Genomic DNA, 18,386 nt, shown 5'->3' with positions numbered 1-18,386 from the left:
ATTGCTTGCAATGCCTTAAATATTAAAATTAAAGTTTGTAGAGCTTACTTTATTCATGATTCTTTTGCTGTTTTAACAGCATCAGTTTATATGCAGTGTTAAAATAGTTAATCCCGTAAGTGAGCAAGCAAAATTACACTGTTTTAAGGGTATTTACAGTAAACTTATTTATAACCAGTCTGAGCTGGATTTAGAGGTATAAAAGGAATGTAAATTTCTTGAAATTAGATATATGTGAAAATATGAGGCATCAACATGATCTGGTGCTTTGTGACTATACATTTCTAAACACTAACTAGACATGGAACAGAAGAAATAACTGGATGTGTTTTAGGTATGTAGTCCAACCTTCTTTGTAAAAACAGCTGCGGTCAGAGAAGATGTTAGCATCCCTCAATTGGTAGGGTCTGCCCTTCATCCAGAGATTACCATCCCTCCAACAATTGACTTGGCAATGAAGTAGGTGAGGGATATTCATGAGGTTCATTTTGCAGTGCTTCCTGACTTGGTATTAGGTGGCTCTCCCTGTCCTACATTATTTCAGTGATGTTCTTTGGGTAGTCTTTCAACAAAGGCTACTGGATCCTTTCATTCAAGGATACTTCTCAATGTGAAAGCAGGTAGTTCCATGTAAGAAGAACGTGTTTTATGTGACCAGAACAAGTTTAAGAAGGGAAGTTCAAGAGGAGGATGAACTTCAACCAGTTCATTTCTCAAGCTGGTATAGTCTCCAGACTCAGTGAAGCACTTCTGAATATTTTACTCCTATACCCTTTAGAAAAGATTTACTCCTATGCAATTCTGTGTGCTATGTAACTGCTATTTAAAAAGTCAAACTAACTTCTGAAACATGAGAGTTGACTTGATATGATAGTGATCTCTGTTAGTGATCAATGCCGTCATTGATGTTCAGCATGTACGTTTCTTCTCTTTCACAGCATCACTGTAGACAGTGTGGAAATATCTTTTGTGCCGAGTGCTCAGCAAAGAATGCCTTAACTCCTTCTTCTAAGAAGCCTGTCCGAGTCTGTGATACTTGCTTTAATGACTTGCAAGGATAACTGGCTATCGTGAGTGACAAAGAAATGTTACACTAAAATTTATAATTTCTGTTGATGCACTTCGTTCAGCACTCAGACTACTATTCAGTTTGGACAATGATTGTAACACTTGGCAAAATTTAGTATATTTTAAAATGTTTATTGATACCAAGTAAAACTATTGTATTTTTTGTGAGACATGGGCTCAGATCATCCATAGCTTATTGCTGTTTATCCTGGAAAGAGCTTCTATGTCTAGATTAGAAATACCCAGTTATTTGTAAATAAAGTTTAAACAGAGGAGTAACAATGTATTTTTTTATCTTTTATTTTTTTGTTCAAGAGAAACAGCGTTTATGTGATATTGCAGTTTATTCTTGTTTCCTTCAAAGAAAAAGGAAGGTGCAAAAACTTGTGAGGATTTTATGTGTCAAATATTGCTGTACAAGCATAACTAATTGTTGCATTTGATTGCATATCTGATGTTCTTTATAACCCCTTGTGATTTTGTTTTCTTTCTGTCTCTCTGGTTCTTGGACTTTTCTCTCTAAAGTTCGAAATCCACAGTGAGGGTAGGGGCTGGACTCAACTCCAACTCAATTTTGTTTGCCCACTTAGAACTTGTTGTAGTATCAGCACCTGAGTCCTTATCCAACTACAGCGCTTCGATACTGGAACATCTTTACACATACTGTATTGCATAGTTTGTGTGTGTGTGTGCGTGTGTGTCTGAGAGAGAGTATGTGTGAACAAATGATGAGACAAAGTTTAGCTGGCATTGTAGGAATATTACATGGTACATTACAATATTCCATCCCATATTGATTGATTTCACTTTTACGTATTTGGTTGATGGATTTTAATGTTCCAGAAACCCTTGTATGTGGGTTTTAAAAGGCAAACAAACAATACTGGTAGTAGCTTGTAGTGCATCTCTTCCCTTGCCCGTACCCTGGAAGCCCTGAGAGGTCCTTCTGGTTCTAAATGACATTCAGACCTTCCACGCTAGGTATCCTACTAAGAAAAAGTCTTTTTTGAGAGTGCTGCAGTTTATCTGACCTTTTCTTCTGTCCCTTCCCTCAGCTTTTGGTGGAAGAAGCTGAACTCCTGCTACACCTAACAAACCTCAGTTTTCCATTGCTCCATCTGACCCTCATTACCAGGGGGTCTTCAATGTTATGCTGGTTATATGATTTAGTCTGCTCAGAATGGTGGTGTGAATCTCCTGCTACTGGCTTAGTTATAAGCCAAACATCTCTAAACAAGAGGCCATATATGTCTTTAGATGTCTGTTCATATTTGCTTTCCTTACTTGCAACAGAGGTTTCTTATAGAGTTCATGTAGGCTCCAAACTTCTTTTTTGTTGTTATTTTATTTATACCTGTTTGTTCTTGCCTGCCTGTGTCTAATTTTTCTTCCCTTTGTATCTGGTATTTCAAAACCGTTAAGATTATTTCTTCTGAGCGGGGGTTATGCCTTCCGATATTTAGGGACCCTTTGTCTTAAATACCCTAATAAATTCTCCACACCCCAAGCCCTTCTGTGTCTTACAAAATTTTGCCAGCTGTTCAGAGAAAAGGACTGTGTCCTGAATTCCTCTACTTCTTGCCCGAGGTAAGGAATCAAATTCTGTCACAATGATGGAATCTTAGCCATCATTAGGCAGGCTTGTTTGCTTTTATCTATTGACAGCTCTATATGTGAATGAAGAAGAGTCTCTTCTATGAAAAATGTCTAGTCCTGATTAACTCTCGAGTGAAAAACTTCTTAATTCCTCTTCTCCATCTATATGTTTCATATCCCTTCTTAGCTTACCTGTCTAGTTCTACATTTGCAGCCTCAAGGAGTCTTCCTCAAGGAGTTTTCTTAAAATTAAATTCTTATTTCCCAAAAGCCAGCTGAATTATGTAACTCGTTCTCCTTGCTGTAAAAAGGTTTGGGATACAACCGTGGTTTATGTGAAGTACTGACCTGCTTTTCTGGTTCAAACTTGAGAATTGCTTGCTCAAAAGAAACAATTGCTGCAATGATTCCATCTGAACAGAGCCTCTGGACTCGCTGTTTCTCCTTGTCAGCGTAGCTGTTTGGCATAAGAATCTTTTGAATAGAAAATACAAACAGAATCTTTGCCTCCAGGAATTTTTTTTTATACTTACTTACTTATTGAGAGAATCCAAAAAGTTTGCTTTTGAGCCTTTCTTTGTCTCACACGTGACTTCAGAAATGTGGGATGAGTAAAGATGTGACAGTTCTGCTGCAGCCTCGATGCACTCTGCCCTGTTGTGTAATGCACGGAGCCTTGTGCTGCTCTCAGAGTGAAGGATGACCACGTGGAGCAGAAGGGATTTTGAGAGGGAAGAGAGAAGCTTCCTGCGACTGCACAAGGACAAAATGCATGAGGCAGAGGAAGATGGAAATCTCTCGGTGGGAGCTAGGAAAATGGTTAAAAGACTCGTGTTCAGGCATTTTCCTTTTGAATGGGAACGTGTGAAAGCTGAGGAGAGAGCTCTGCAGTAAAGAAGGAAGTGGTAGAAGCTCTAGCAGGGTTATTCTTAATTCAGCCTTTTGGGATGCCTTTGTGTAAAGACAAGTAGAGTCACCTCACTCAGTTGGCTGCTGAAGCAGTGTGGTTGGTTGACCGCAGATCAGACCTTGGTCTGGAGCTCCTCAGCCTCAGGAGCAAAACGAGCTCAATTTCTGAAGGTTGCTTTTTGCTGACCAGTTTATATGACCAACTTCTTGAGGGGATGGAGATGCTTTTCAAATACACATTTGTAGAAAGGGAATGTTAAAATCTGGAGGATCAGTGATGGCATAGAAGCTTTCATGCTTAAGCTTTGAGTCTGCAGCAATAGGTCAGGATTTCTACAGCTTTTCACTGGAGTAAATTTATGACTCCACTGCTAAATCTTATGCTCCTTCTTTGTGCTTATGATTCTTAGTGCTGGTCTGTATTTGTTGACAAGTTGGTGGTATAATAGACCTCTCTCAGCCTCACTGCCAGGTTGAAAGTTGTGCTCAAGCTCAGTAAAATGACCTATGAGATACATAATAAGGGAAACTGGAGGGTGAAAAGCGCTGTATTTATAAATCTGCTTGCAGAGTTGGACTGTTTTGATGGGCATGTTTCAGTAGGAATGTGGGTTTTGTGTTGCACTGCTTTAAAACATAAATAATAGGAAAACCTAGTAAAAAGCCTGGCAACTTTTACCATACTGAGTTAAAGGATTCCAGACAAAATAGTTTAATCCCCTGATTTTTCAGACTGCAAACACAGGAACAGAGGGAACAACTAATAAAATGGCAGAAGAAACTAGAGCCTTGGAACCGGAGGATACACAGTGATGTGTTTTAACAACCTCTAGCAAGAACCATATTGCTCTGATTCACTGAGGAGAGGCCATTATAGAGCAAGACATGGAAATAATGGTAAAACCAGCACTCAGACCAGTAGGTGTGTTGGATCCTCAAGCTGCCTTTGATTATTAGCCATTACCATGGCATCAGGAATGGGACAGTGAAGTGTGGGGTTTGTTCCTGAAACTGTTGCCTCTGCAGGACAGTCCATCCACATTCAGAACTGCTGGGGGAGCGGAATGCGAGAGACCAGCTGCTACGTGGGCAGAGACAAGCTACGGAGGCAATTGGAAAAGTGTAAAGGATAGTCTTGTTAAGGGTGGGGAGAGGTTCTTTCACTTCCTGGAGACATCACCTCTCTTCCCAGTCAAAGAACCACAATCCCTTGCATTGTTGCCTCCAAAATGCCAAATCCTACTGTTCTACTCCAGCTTCATGTCAGCAATACATACTTCATACTTCCGTCCTGCAACCCCTCTGGAGGCAGGTAGCGTTGCAGAGGTTAGTGGCAGGCTTTTGATCTTAGCTGGCTGTGCTTCACTGTTATTTATTTCTTCTCCCCATGTATTCCTTCCCTCCAGTAATCTTCCCCTTTCTGCAAAGGTTGAACAAAGAGGATAAAATTAATGAGTCACAGTAGGAAAAGTTGCGGTCTGCAGATGAAGAGACAAAAAGAATTTTCTGCTGCAGCTTCCAACAGAGGCAAGAGTTTTAGAGGGATCTTGTTTTTCAGCTGGCTTCACTCTTTGGCACAAGAGTCAAAGGCTCTAGGGTAGAGTGTGGGTTTTTTCCTCTGTTTTGGGAAGGTGTCAAGTAACCAAGTTGGCATGGAGCACTAGGTACACAACAACAGTGAATAACTATTTTTGTTGGGTTTGGGACGATTAGGATTATTTGTGAATCCTCACTGGAAAAGCTTTCTTAGTGAACCAAGAAGGGATTTGGGAGCAGAAGCATGAAGTAAACTTGCTATGTTTTTATTACATTAGCAAGAACAATTGAGTCTCTCATGCTAGATGTAAGAGAAGTGACATTCCTAAAGAAGGGACCTGGAAAACTCAAGTACTTTTCTGGATTGTTAAACATCAGTTAAATGCGAAGTGGGAACAAATGCTTGTTGCAAAACTTAAAAAATTTATGACCAGTACTCAGTGGTAGACAGAAAACTGCTGGAGCTTAAGTTCAAACAGAAAATAAACTATGCCAAGAAGAATGATATCATGGTTTGAGTATGTTGAAACTGATAAATTTTTCCTCCAAGTACCACCCCTCCCACTCTCATATTCTTGGAGGACTAGGAAACAACACTGTTGTTTGCACTATGCACTTTTTGCTGTCTAACTGAATATAATCTACAGTAAGTGGAATGGCATAATTTGCATTGCATGTGTTAGCTGTAATCAATGGACAGAAGGTTTATCTTCAGCTGGACTTTTCACTGTATTACATTTGGCCCCTTGCTATGTAAGGAGAATTGCACTCATAATTCCTTTGTACCAAAAATGCAATCATCATCTGAGAGCACATGTAACAACAAAAACTATGTAGTCACGCACACATTGTCTTTGTAGAGCTTCATTTTAAGATTATAAAATGAGAAATCGTGAATTTTATGTATTTTTAAGGGTCTTGCCGGTTGTCCAGTTCTTAATTTTTGAAGTCTTGTCCTCAGCACCCCTTCTAGGATAAGTTTAAAATTATTGTCCAACCACAGCCTCTCCAAAAGCACTAAGTGGTGTACTTTTCAAAACCAGCAATAATTGGATAGTAAAGTCTCTCCACAGAAACTCAGTTTTGGGGGTATTTTGGGTTTTGTTTTGTTTTGTTTTTTTTTAAAGGGGCACTGAATAAAGAGGTTTGCCTCTTTAGAGAGAACATTAGATGCCACTTAAGATCACAATAATGAAGAGGATAGGTACTAGTTAATGTAATAAACTCTGCCTTTTGTCTGTAGCTCACCATGTACTATGCACTCACTGTGCAGCAGATACAGGAGTATCTGCTCATTTGAAGATTACTGAAGCCCTGCTAACCCTTTTGGATCAACGTTACTATGAAAGCAGAAGCCTGGTAGGCATGTTTTCCAATTTTTCCTCCCCTATGACCTAAACTAAAACCAAATTCATCTGTATTTCCTGCCTTTTTTGGGTAAAGAGGGCTGGGAAAGGGTGTTCATTGTTATATGTCAACAGGCCAGTGCTGGCAGGTCCAGGCTCCTGCTGTTGGCTTTATGGCAAAGTACTCCGCTGTATCATGCTAAAGCTTGATTCCTGGCACAAAAGGGATGTTTGAAAGAATGTCTTGCTGGGTTAGCAAATACCAGAACTTTTTATAGTAATGTGTCCAAAATGCTGCTTGTATAGGATTTGTCACTTTTGTAAGAAAAGAAAAAAAAAATCACAAAAAAAAATCGTAAAACCCCACCATTTGATGCCGTTACATAAGATTTCATTTAAACTACCTCTCAGAGTGAAATTCAAACATTAGGTAAGTTTAATAAGGTTTGCTCACTGTTGTGTTATGTAAAAGTTATAGTGAATGCCAAAATTGCAAAAGTTTTATCACCAAAAAGGAAAAAAGTTAAGTCTTTTTTTTTTTTTTTTTTAATGTGTTTGAAAGTATCCAATAGTTTCAAGTTATTGTAAACTCTGTTGTATTCTTTTAACTTCTGTACTTTCAGTCTTGCAAACTCTAGCTGCTGGACAGGAAATAAATCATAACCGCAAGCTTTCATAATCACGGTCTGCTGGGTAAAAACAATTTTGTATGCAGCTTTGTCATTTGGCTATAGATAACCTCATTCACCAAATGCACCATTAATTTAATCTTTTTTTTCTTCAGTACTTGAGATGTGAACTTGATGAATGGTATTCTGTAATGGATGCGTGCCACAAATTACATTGTCTTGTTTGCCTCTTTTCTGAATTTTAATGATCAGTTTATTATTGCGGATGTGAATATTGCTCATACAGCTTAATTTCTGTATAAATGTATAAAATATAAATGGAAAAAGTTTTAAGTTCCTACCCAGTATTTAGAGGTAATGTATTATAATAGCCTTATGTTGCAGTTTTACCTAGAGTCCTGCACATCTTTTAAACTGGATCATACCATCTTGGTAGGTGTAGATAGATTATTTGCATGAGTGTGTTTTGGTTTTGTTTCTTTCTAATTGAAGTTTGATTCTCTTAAGTTCTGTTTTCAGTGTTTGTGTTTACTACTTGTGATCATGTAGTTGTGCCTTACATTGTGAAAGAATTTAGTCCAGCGTGCACTGTAATTCCTAAAGTCTGCGATTCGGAAGGCGGCTGTGGATTTGGATGAGAAGATGATACCATGGATCAACCAGTTCTGTATAAACTATGATGAAATGTTATTGAAATGTCATTTTTTGTTTTCTAACCTGTAAAGGAATGATTAATGACAATAAAAAAAAAAAAATCAGACCTTTCTGATAGACCAGTTCTGTCATTCAAATCTACCTTGCCCCATTTCAGACAGCAAAGCATTTTACAAATGAACTGTTGGGAAGCCACACATCTAAGAACAATCTAAACACTCCATTTTCTTAGACCTGTGGGGAGCTGCAACAAAAGCTTTCACATTCCTGAGGAGGCAGTGATAATGAGTGTTTTTCAAATCTGTTTTTTCACAGGTTAAATTCAGAGTAGTTTTTCCATTCGCAATAACTGCACAAGGCTGCTGGGTATCCCGCATTCAGTTAAAGTCCTTCTGTCGCTGGCTGTGTTCAGACATCATATTCAATGCAGTCGGACAACTGGCATAACTGGAAGACTCGGAAGTAGCACTTGTTTTAGTTCTTCAGACTAACGAAGGGCTTGCTTGTCAGACGGAAACCTTTCAGGGTGGAGCTGTGTTGCAGAGAGAAGCCAGGTGACTGATGTGTGTGTATCAGTCCCATGAGAAAGCCACTGTTGAATTGTGGGGGTATTTGCAAAAAAATGTGTTTAGCTATTGAAGCAGATCTTCCTAGCGGCTCTGTGTAGACAGTGGAGAAAGAGGGAGAGAAGAGATCTCCTCTGAAAGGCAATTTGAGTTGGGAAGTTAATTTCTGCCTCGACTGCTTTCTGAGGCATCTTTCTCTCCAGACCACATAAGAACCTGTTGAGCTTACGTCTCCCTAAAGACACCCTGTGTGCGGGTGATTCCTTCTCCTGGGGTGTCCTCCAGGGAGATGTGCTGGCCTCCAGGAAATACTGAATCTCTGGGACTCCTTAGTTGCCTGGTAAACTGAGCAGACCTGGCTTAAGGTCATTTTGGCAAAAATACAACAGAGATGCAAAATACCCCCTCGCTTCTGCCAGCGCAGGAAGCGCAGAGCTTAGTCTGTCAGGTGTGACTTCTCTGGGCTTGAAATATCTTTCGGTGCTATCAGCATTGGTTTCGAGATACTGTGAGGTTCTGGTGAGGCACCAGGGGTGGAAGGGGCAGGGTGTGATGCAGCGTGCAGCTGAGCTTGGGGTTGGGGACATGGAGCACAGCTGTGTGAGCCAAGTTGCGGCTAAGTGGTTGCAGCTTGCGTGGTGTCCCGGAGCAGATCTGTTGTCTCCGCTTTATTCTGCTCTTCTGCCTTACACATTCACCCCTTGGCATGGAGCCTGAGGGGCGGTTGCTTTCCCAGGAGGCTGTGACAAAAGCTTGCCCGTCACAGGCACAGGGCGGGGAGAGCAGGAATGTGTACTGCAGCTACCTAGGCTGCATCTGGAGGGTGCTGAACCAGGTAAGTGCATACATATATACAGCCTCCAGACGGTAGCTTGTATGTACAGGTGAACCAGCTCACGTGGATAAAATGTACCACCGCATCCTCATGGGTGGAGCTGGGGAGGAGCGGGGTTAGGGTCAACGCTTGAACTCGAGCCTAATTTGATTGTGGAGCAGAGGTGAATGTGAAGTGAACGCTGACTTCCCTGTGAATAATACAAACAACTGGCATGGCCCTCCTACGTTCTTCAGCACAGTCCTCATCTGTGTGGCTTCTCTCTTTGGTTCCCCCTGAGGGAATTTCTGGCACTGGGGATATTCTAAGGGCTAACTTTTCTGCTGAGGGAGACTAGCTGATTGGGGACAGAAAGCGGGAGAAGTGACAGAGTCACTTAGAGTGGCTTTAGGGAAGTCTCCCATTCTCTCTTGACTATAGCTAATCTCAGGGGATTAGCCAAGGCTAACCTGGTGTGAGCACTCCCTCCCTTCATGTTAGTGAACCTGCATGACTGTTGTGGGAAGCAGTTTCAGGCAGTTCTGTGTGGGTCTTTTCCAGTACCTCAAAAAGAGGGAAAAATACATTGATTAACAGGGGCACGCTTCTGCTATGTGGACCACGGATCTAGGATAGCAGTGAAGTATTGAATGATTTAATGCAAAAGGAACACTCAGGTTTGTGAAGTAAACTTGAACTCTAAAGGCTGCAGTGGGTGTAAACAATGCATGATGACAGATCTGCTGTTATAAAGTAGTGAAAAACCTCAGGTAAAAAAAAATCCCAATAAAGCAGGGCAGCATTGCACTTTTGTTCTTTCTTTTTATATATTCTGTAGTATCTCTAGTTTAACTGAATGTTGTAAGTAATTATGACCTTTTTCGAAGAACTTAAATAATGTCATTTTAAAAATTAGTGGGGAGTCAACACAACATATGCTTCTCCTGATCTGCCTCCACAAGCCCAATGTTAATGCAAAAAACTTCTTGTGATATTATAGTTTAGTAGGTAGAGAGGCATAACTATCAGGAGCTGTGGCTACACAATTTTCATTTCATGACATTTATTAATGCAGTTTGAATGATCTTGGAATAACCCTTCTAGACTTTTTTGGTGAATGAGTTCTCCTCACCAACATATGTTTTTTCCCCTGTCCCGCTTTCTAGGAAATGACAAGCTGTGTTAAAGCTTCCCTGGATGGCAAGAGCCTTCTCCTAGCTGAAGCAAAGAAGCATCTAAGACCAATACATGTATTGCAGAGCTTATTTTCCCCCTCCAGTTTATTCCTACATCCCGTGGTCAAAACTTCTCACTTCTGTCTCATCAAGTCAGAAATCTGTTAGCTTCAGAAAGTTAAGGCATGCTGGAAGAAATAGCTGTGTTATCACCACAAGTCTTCCACTGGCTCTGTCAGTGCTGTGCTGACATTAAATTTCAGAGGATTCAGCTGGGAAGCGGAAAGCAGCAGCGTTCTTGGTTTCATGTTGCGTGGTATAATTGGAGATTGCCTTTTCTATCTGTGACATCCATGTTTTCTGTAACAAGAAAAAATAATTTGTAAACCAAGACAATCTAAAAAAGTTGCAGTAATTCAGCTACATAAACACCCAGAGCCTTTAGTTTCATTCAGCCTTTCTTCAGGCCCATGCTCATAATTCCTGAAGTGAACATGAATTATCCCAGAACTGAGACTCTCCCAGTTGCTCAGGCTGCTACATGCTGCTGGAGTCTATGTCTGGGGGCAGGGTTTTCCAGTGAAGGTTTCGTTTTTGGTTGTAAGGTAGGATTTTAATGCTCTGTTTACTTGTAAAGGTGAAGTTTGCTGCAGGCTATTTCACCCATTTTGTGTAAGTTTTTAGTAGTTTAGTGCTGTCCCTGCAGTTTGGGCTCCCTGTTCCTCTGATTAAGACAGCCCCAATGCTATCAGCATCACAAGTTCTGTCCCCTTCCGAAACTTGTCGTGTGCTGCCACATGAATTTCAGTTTCTAGCATCGCGCTGACAGCATTCAGCTCTATATCTGCTGTCATCCAGGTATGAGGGCAGGGGGTGATGGCTGGAGAGATCAATTTAGAATAAGTAACTTCCTTCTCTCTGTGCTACTCCAGATGGTCTGGGTCGCAGAAGCTGGGTTGTCTCTGAATTGCTATGATTAGACATTACAAATTAGTTGGCAGCAATACAAGCTTAAGGTCTAGCTGTGCTTCTCCCACCCCAGGGTTTTTATTTTGCCTAGTCAGGAGCTGCCCTTCCTGCTGTAATGCATGTAGAGACACTGAGATTGGATGCAAAGAGTAGAAATGCATGAGAAGGGGCAGCCTGTTCTACTTCACGCTATGCTGGGACTCATAAATTTTGTTATTGACCCATCTGGTTGTTTCTCGTGCACGTTTACACCCTGAATGAGTTAAAAACATCTCTTTGGAAAATAGAAAGCTGGAGCGAGAAATTGGATGACCTGCAGGTCGAAGGAGTCCCAGCAGGGGATGCGAGAAGAGTCTGCATGTGCAAGCTGTACGTGCGTGGCAGAGCACGGAGCCCGGCTTTGGCATAGGGCGGTTGCTCTGGCCCCTCTGGAGCTGCTGGCGGAGGAGGGTCCGATGCGCAGGGTGGTGGTGGTGGTGGTGGTTACACAGGGCTTTGCCAGGCAGTAGTGGACCCGGACGAGGCAGGATTTAAACTGTTGAGCTTTTCAAGGCACGGGGAGGAGAGCCGGGGACAGGGGGGAAGAGAACAGAGGGCAGGACGGTGGTATGGGTGGGATGAGCAACAGCAGCGTATTTCAGGTCTGTGTTTTCATGGCTCTGCTGAGTATTGGGTCTCTGAGAGAGAGGTGGGAGCGGGGTAAGGGATTCACTGCATCTCCGTTCAGTGCATCGCGTGCGCTCGCCGTGCAGTCGGGAGAGCGCAGTATGGGAGCGAGAGGCAGGTGGACCGGGTGAATCTGGGCCTCGCAAGAGAGCCGGAGGCCGAGGCAGGCACTTCACAAAAATCAGATCTAAGAGGCAGCTTGCGACATAATAGCCCTCTGTTAGGGACGAGTCAATGGGAATATGGCACGTACGGCTTCATTCATTTTGCTGTCTCCCTTTTGATATAGCTTAGCTAGCTCGAGCCCCTGGTCTAACGGTCCTCACCAGTATCAATCTTATCCAGGTCATCTTCCTTTCTGCCTTGCAGAATCATGTCAGCTAAACCCATGAGCTCATCTTGGCTAGAAAAGTTTCTTTAAAAAATATACTGATCATGCTGAGATTGGGCTTCTTCAGAGCTGAAACAAGGTAGTTCATTCGACCCGTGCTGGAAGAAAGTCTGCCTTTCCTAGGGCTCAGAGCCCCCAAAGTCAACAAAATGCGGCAATGCCACCACATCCAAGTGAAAAGAACCTTTCACTGCAGGGCTTTCTCCTTTGATGAACTGCACGTGGGAGATGTTGAGAAGATGGTAGCCAGCTGGAGTGAAGGCAGCTTTGGAAGGGAAAGGTAGTATTTCAATAGCAGGAGAAGGTAACGACCTCTTGAGCAGATACCTATAGTAGATACCTACTCCAAGTACCAACCAGTGACTTGGAAATGGAGAGAATTCACTCATTGCTTTTCCCTGAGAAAACCCATCTACTGTGATTTACTTTTAAGAATTAGTATTAGTGGTAGTCAAAATTCTGTGCATTAGGTATTTGAGAATGAAATTCAACTTACAGGAGAAAAAAAAATACTTCTGTGAAGTGCCTACCACACTTTCAGATGTTATGCACAGTGCTGTTACTAGAAATGTGATGTGGTGTGAAAATGAGGGGTAAATTTATGTAATGGTGGAATTAATCATACCATCTGTTCAGTCTCAGATTGCAAGATGTGTGCCGTGAGTAGATGAGCATGATACAGTTTTCTGATCTGAGTACTACTGCATATGAGTTGGGTGTGGGGGGTTGTTTTGGTGTTGACTTCTCTGGAGGGGCCGACCGTCTTCATTTCTGTGACACAGGAAATAGCTTTTTTTTTTTTTTTAGCAATCAGAAATGATAATATTTTTCAACAGGAATACAACCTGCTATCAACCCTGATATAAAATTGGTACATGTTCAACAGCAAAAATTCTGTAACAAATGTGTGAGCGAGAGCGCTGGGGTGTTATTTTGTTTTGGTTGGGTTTTGGTCAAATGTCACAACTGTAATAGATTCTTAGCACAGTATGGCCACTTTTATGCTGAGATCCTCCTTTAGGGAAAGTGTAGTTGTGTAATTAGAGAGGAAAAAATAAAAGGTGTGCTACTTACCTTGGAAGCCTCTGTCTGAGCTTGTAGCAAAAAGACTGCTATGCACTGACGGTACCTATTTTCATGCTGTATTAGGAAAGCATTTCGCAGGCTGAAGACTGGAAAAAAATATGGAGAAAAGGTATAAATTTCCTCACGCAGCTGTCAGTCCCATTTTATATCACATGGATTATAATTGAAGAAATAATATATGTAATCTTTTCTGATTCTTAATAGGGCAATGCACCCTGATATGGTTAGGTTTTTGTTGTGTGGGGAGCTTTGTTATTTCAAAAAATTAATTCTGCTTGCATTTGTTTTATTTTGAATTACTTTTACCATTGTGCAGCTAAGGTGCTTTTCAGTCTAGCTGAGGACCATTACTAGAAGTTTCCATTCAAAGTGGACTAAATCATAACTGAAGTTAGAGAAAAAAAAAATCAAAAATTAAAGAGAAAGGCCCCATTTTAGTTTTATTTCAAACAGGTCCGTACGATGGCTGCTACGCAGGGAAGTGGCTGCACTTGGGCTGATGGTGGGTTTGGGCTCTCCCTGGGGCACGTGCATGAGCCAGTGCTGCTGCCCGGGATGCCCCTGGTCAGCTGCAGGCAGCAATGTCTCCCAGGGCTGGGCATGTTGCCGGCAGCCCTTTGGTTCCTGCCAAACTTCTGCAGACGTTAATGGGTGACTCCGGGTGTGACAGCAGCCTGGGTCCTGCAGGTGACTGCGGGCGTTATGGGGCAGGTTTCCCTGCAAGCGGACAAATCGGCATCAACATCACATGTCTGGAGTGAAGGGGTGGCTTAAGTCTGCTACGAAGCAAGCTTCAGGGAAGAGGAGGGGAAAACATCTTCAGGTAGCCAAAATCCTGCAGCAGACTGCAAGCGTGCTTGGGTGGGCTGGTTGTGGTGGGGAGGAGGGGACTGTAACCTGTTATAATGCACTGGATTCAGATGGCGTTGCTTATTTTTTTGCTGGAGTTGATGTTGCTGTAAACGAAGCAATGGTGAGCAAGGTGCGTGATTGCCTCCCTGTGAGTGGTGGCCCTAAGTGGAGCCCTGCTCCTGAATCCATGCAGCCTGAGGAGAGCGCAGATCTCAAGCAGCCAAGACAAGGCAGCATTTTTCTGAGTCTACTACAGTTGACATATCTTTTTGATAAACGTCTCTAGTTCACATAGTTTGCTCTGAAGCCTTGTGCTACATAGAATATCTTGCTGCTGTGTAATGCTTCTTGGCCAAGCATTTCCAAGTCCTCTACAGTCAGACCTCAAAATGTTTCTGGAAGATAAAGTGTCCTATGATCCTAGTTTTATAGAAAAGGAAGGTGGAGCACAGACTGGTTAAACTACTGCAGTGAATCAGTTACAGCGGCAATTTGTAGCAACAGAGCATGTATGCTTCAGAACTCATGCCTTCTGTCTGTGGTCAATCGGAAATACAACTTTACAGTTCTAAAAATGAATTTTCTGGGCAATGCTCAGCATCAGGCTCTCAGTAATGTTTTTCTAAAAGAAATTCTGTACCTGTAAAGATTACCAGTCATTGATATAGCAACATACTAGTGGGTCTGGCCCCTTCAAACTTGGTGTAAAGCATTATTAGTGGAGCAGTAATAAGTAATTGCAAAGATTAAATTCAGAGCCAAATGTTAAAAGGAAAGCAATTTCCTAATCAGAAAGTATGTTGCTGCTTATGACCTTCAGAGATGGGTTCCTACTATTACACTCAGATGTAAAGTTACATCTCTTGTATAACGTCCTGGCATTTGCAGATAGTTCCGCTTTTAGGGTAGCTTCCCAGTGTTATGAGCACACCATTATATCTCTTATCCCTTCACTGATATGTAGCAGGCTTTGGGCTAGAATTATCCCACATAATTATCAGCCTCCTGTCTGCTGCCAAAAGGGTATTTCTATGATATTGCAATATATATATATTTTTCTAGTCCTTGTATTGAGGTACATTTCTTTCCAAAGTGAGATCAACCCTCAGCAAACTAATGGATGCAAAAGTACTTGTTAGATCAAAAATCAGGGTTTCATTTTTGATTCATGTGATGGATCACTGCAGGTCACATGCTGCCCCTTCTGAGAACATGCTAACTAATCTTTTACTGCCACCAGGAGTAAAAGTCTCCTTGAGACTGCAAATAAATTAGCAACATTCCCCAAGGTCGCACGTTCCTGACAATATTACATGTTTGGGGTTTGGTTTGTTTTTTTTTTTTTTTCTCCTGCAAAGGGACATTTTCCATTGACACTGGAAGTTTTGCTTCTTGTTTTACACAAAATGGTGGAAATCTGAACTGCAAGCTCCCTATAGTAATTTTTCTCACTATTTTTGTTGTACCCCACTCCAAGGGGTCCTGTATTAGGGTGGGGCTTCCATGGTGTTACAAGACTGCTGGTAAGTAACAGAGACTGCCATAGCTACAGCTGTAATAAAACTGGTAGGAATAGATGGGAGAGAAGTCAGGCGCTGAGGTCCAGAGTGCAGGGAAGGGCCATAACCAGTGGCCAGAGCCTGGGCTGGGATGCAGCAGGTAACTTTGTCTGTTCTGCTGGTTGCAGCTGGATCACGGGGATAGAAAGACCTTGGTTAGAAATCTCTGAATGTCGGAAACGCTGGCTTGGGAAAAAACCCAAAGATCTTACTCCCATCTCCTTTATGGCTTTTATGCCCAATCTTGTATGTGCAAACCGGGGAGTGGCTGCACTGCCCTCTCCAGCACCCAGAAGCTGTTGATCTTGCACCTAGATGTGGGTTTAGGCAGGAACGTGGGGTGCCCTCCCCTCCACCCTGCAGGCGAGAGGTGGCCGCTGTGTTTGCTTCGTTTCTACTGGGTTGGTAAGGAGACTCGTTAGGCAGACAGACGGCGCACATTTGAAAAAAGGTTATTCTTCTCTGTGTTCATCCCCTTAGCTCATCTTTAGTCATTTGCCTTTTATTGCCTACCTTTATTTCCTATCAGCATCGATGCTGAATGCTAATTACTCTGGGTGAATATATTTCAAAGTTATCATAAATTTTACAGGCTCTAGGTTTATTTTCCATATCTATTGATTTCCTACAGAGCACCCCCGCTCCCTGAGCTTTTTCTCCCAGTCTTTAGGGTTAGGATGGCTGACAGGCCTCCTCACCCAGAGATTTGCATTTCTCTTGTTCCTCTTTGATACAGGAGGCTCCTGGGATCTGGGAGGGCCTGAGTGAGCAGCTCAGACCAAGGGGAGGCCTGATTTTTCATGCCTGCTCCTTCACCCAAGCTCTGATTTGGTGACTCCAGGGATGTTGTTTTGGCACGGTAAGGCTGGTCACTCTCTGTGGAGGTCAGTCCTCCTCCCCTCCTCACCCAAGGACACAGCAGCAGATGTTATTGGGGTAGTTTCCCCTGGCAATGGATTTGGATGTCTGTGAGCAAGGAAGCATGGACGTATGCTGGATGATTTCCATCCTCTCAATAGCTGTGGGGAGGTGAGTAGGAGCAGCAGCAGGAGGTAAATCTCCTCTCCAGCCTCCTTACCTCCGGGTAAATCTCCTCCTTGAGAACTACTGCTGCTGTGTACGTGTGGGGACACCAAAGAGAGCAGTGCACTGGAGTGTTGGGCAGTGGGACAACTGAAAAAATGCTGCATAACTACTACAGCATTGAAAATGTACTTGGGAAAGAGGCCTGGGGTTTGACAGAGCGTGTTAGGGCAGTTAGGGCAAGGAAATACTTGGTTTGTGAGAAAGAAGTCATCCGAGTCTTGATACATCCTTTGGGGTGAGAATCTGACAGTCATTGGTGCATATGTGAAAGTCACTGTTAAAGGCAGGGGGACATGGCGTGTAGTGTCTGTTTAGCACGTCACGCCTTGCAGTAAGAGCAGAGCTGTGAAGCCAAACAGTGCTGAGGCACCGGTGTTTGCACTCCAGGCATCTGGGAGTGGTTTGTGGGCAAACAGCATCTTATCCTTACCCCGCTGCGTACGCAATGCATTGAGGTGGTATTTATGAAGACGTTCAAATGCACGTGGGCACGTACCTGTAATGTGGATGGGGTCAACGTTTTTCAGTATCAGTCTGTCTAGCGGGATGGGCTGGTCTAGGACTGTGCAAACCCCACCCTCTCTTATGAAGGACTGCAGCTCAGGAGTGAGGGAAGGGCAGACAGGGATTAAGCTGGTGTCTGAGCCCCCGTATTTCTGGGAATAGAAAATGAAGTTGGTTAGCTGTTTGTCTGCCATCTGCTCATGAAGTATAGGCACTAAACAGCCCTAAATTATGTGTTTTCTCTTATCAAAGGTACTCGGACAGCTTATTTGCCTGAGGAACCTCAGAAAAACTCTTTGGTACCTGGAGTTCTCCTGCAAGGTCACACCTTGTACTAAAAAACCACAGTAGAAACACAATACAAATTCACAGGCAGAAAACAGTCAGAAGTGTTCAAAGGTCTTTTTTCCGCCCTCCTCTTCCCCTTCCCCCTCCCCTCTTCTTTTAATAGCAGAACTTTTTCTCTGTTCCTTGGAGGTGCGTATCCCCGTCTCTCCTTGCATGCTTGCAGAACACACAATTGCTGGGGCTCCAGATGGGTCACAGCCCCTCACAGAAGGTTCACCAACACATGTACATGGGGAAACCCTCAAAGAGTCTTGCCTGTGGGCACCAGGCCCCTTGAATTGCTGCTCCCTTCATTCTCCACTGTGCTATGGGATGGTGCTGCTATTCTACCATCTCTCACTGTTCTACCTTCTCTATCTCCTACAAAGGCAGAATGGGTACTTCTTAAAAAAAAAAAAAAAACCCAACCAAACAAACAAAAAAGAAGTTTTTAAATCGGACACAAAATTTTTGAGATTTAGTACAGGTCTGCTTAGCCTTCATTTACATCATCTTCATAGCCTTAATTTACATCCTCTTCATAAACTTAATTAGCTAGATATACTCCTACACTGAAGCTTTAGGAATTTCAGGTCATCCAGTGCCTTTTTTTGAAGGCTAAATACAGATATTTATCATCTATACAACTCTCT

At 42.6% G+C, this 18,386-nt stretch overlaps 2 protein-coding genes across 3 annotated transcripts in view; one reads left to right on the top strand and one right to left on the bottom strand.

The window, feature by feature from the left end:
- EEA1 (early endosome antigen 1) overlaps window positions 1-7,730 on the top strand; it is a 77,774-nt gene extending 70,044 nt beyond the window's left edge. For both annotated transcript variants that reach the window (XM_075727732.1, XM_075727731.1), the window contains one exon: window positions 939-7,730. In XM_075727732.1, coding sequence (XP_075583847.1) covers window positions 939-1,061 — 123 coding nt within the window. In that variant the 3' untranslated portion in view covers window positions 1,062-7,730. The remainder of the gene's footprint in view (window positions 1-938) is intronic.
- Window positions 7,731-10,545: 2,815 nt separating this feature from the next.
- PLEKHG7 (pleckstrin homology and RhoGEF domain containing G7) overlaps window positions 10,546-18,386 on the bottom strand; it is a 39,403-nt gene continuing 31,562 nt past the window's right edge. The window contains exons 14-16 of the mRNA XM_075705000.1: window positions 17,399-17,558; window positions 13,394-13,491; window positions 10,546-10,653 (exon numbers count right to left, since the gene is read on the bottom strand). Of these exons, the coding sequence (XP_075561115.1) occupies window positions 10,546-10,653; window positions 13,394-13,491; window positions 17,399-17,558 (366 nt within the window). The remainder of the gene's footprint in view (window positions 10,654-13,393; window positions 13,492-17,398; window positions 17,559-18,386) is intronic.

The sequence above is a fragment of the Pelecanus crispus genome, chromosome 1 (assembly GCF_030463565.1).
Source record: "Pelecanus crispus isolate bPelCri1 chromosome 1, bPelCri1.pri, whole genome shotgun sequence".
Classification (NCBI taxonomy): Eukaryota; Metazoa; Chordata; class Aves; order Pelecaniformes; family Pelecanidae; genus Pelecanus; species Pelecanus crispus.
The sequence above is the reverse complement of the archived record's forward strand: the minus strand, read 5'-3'. Positions and strand labels throughout refer to the sequence as shown.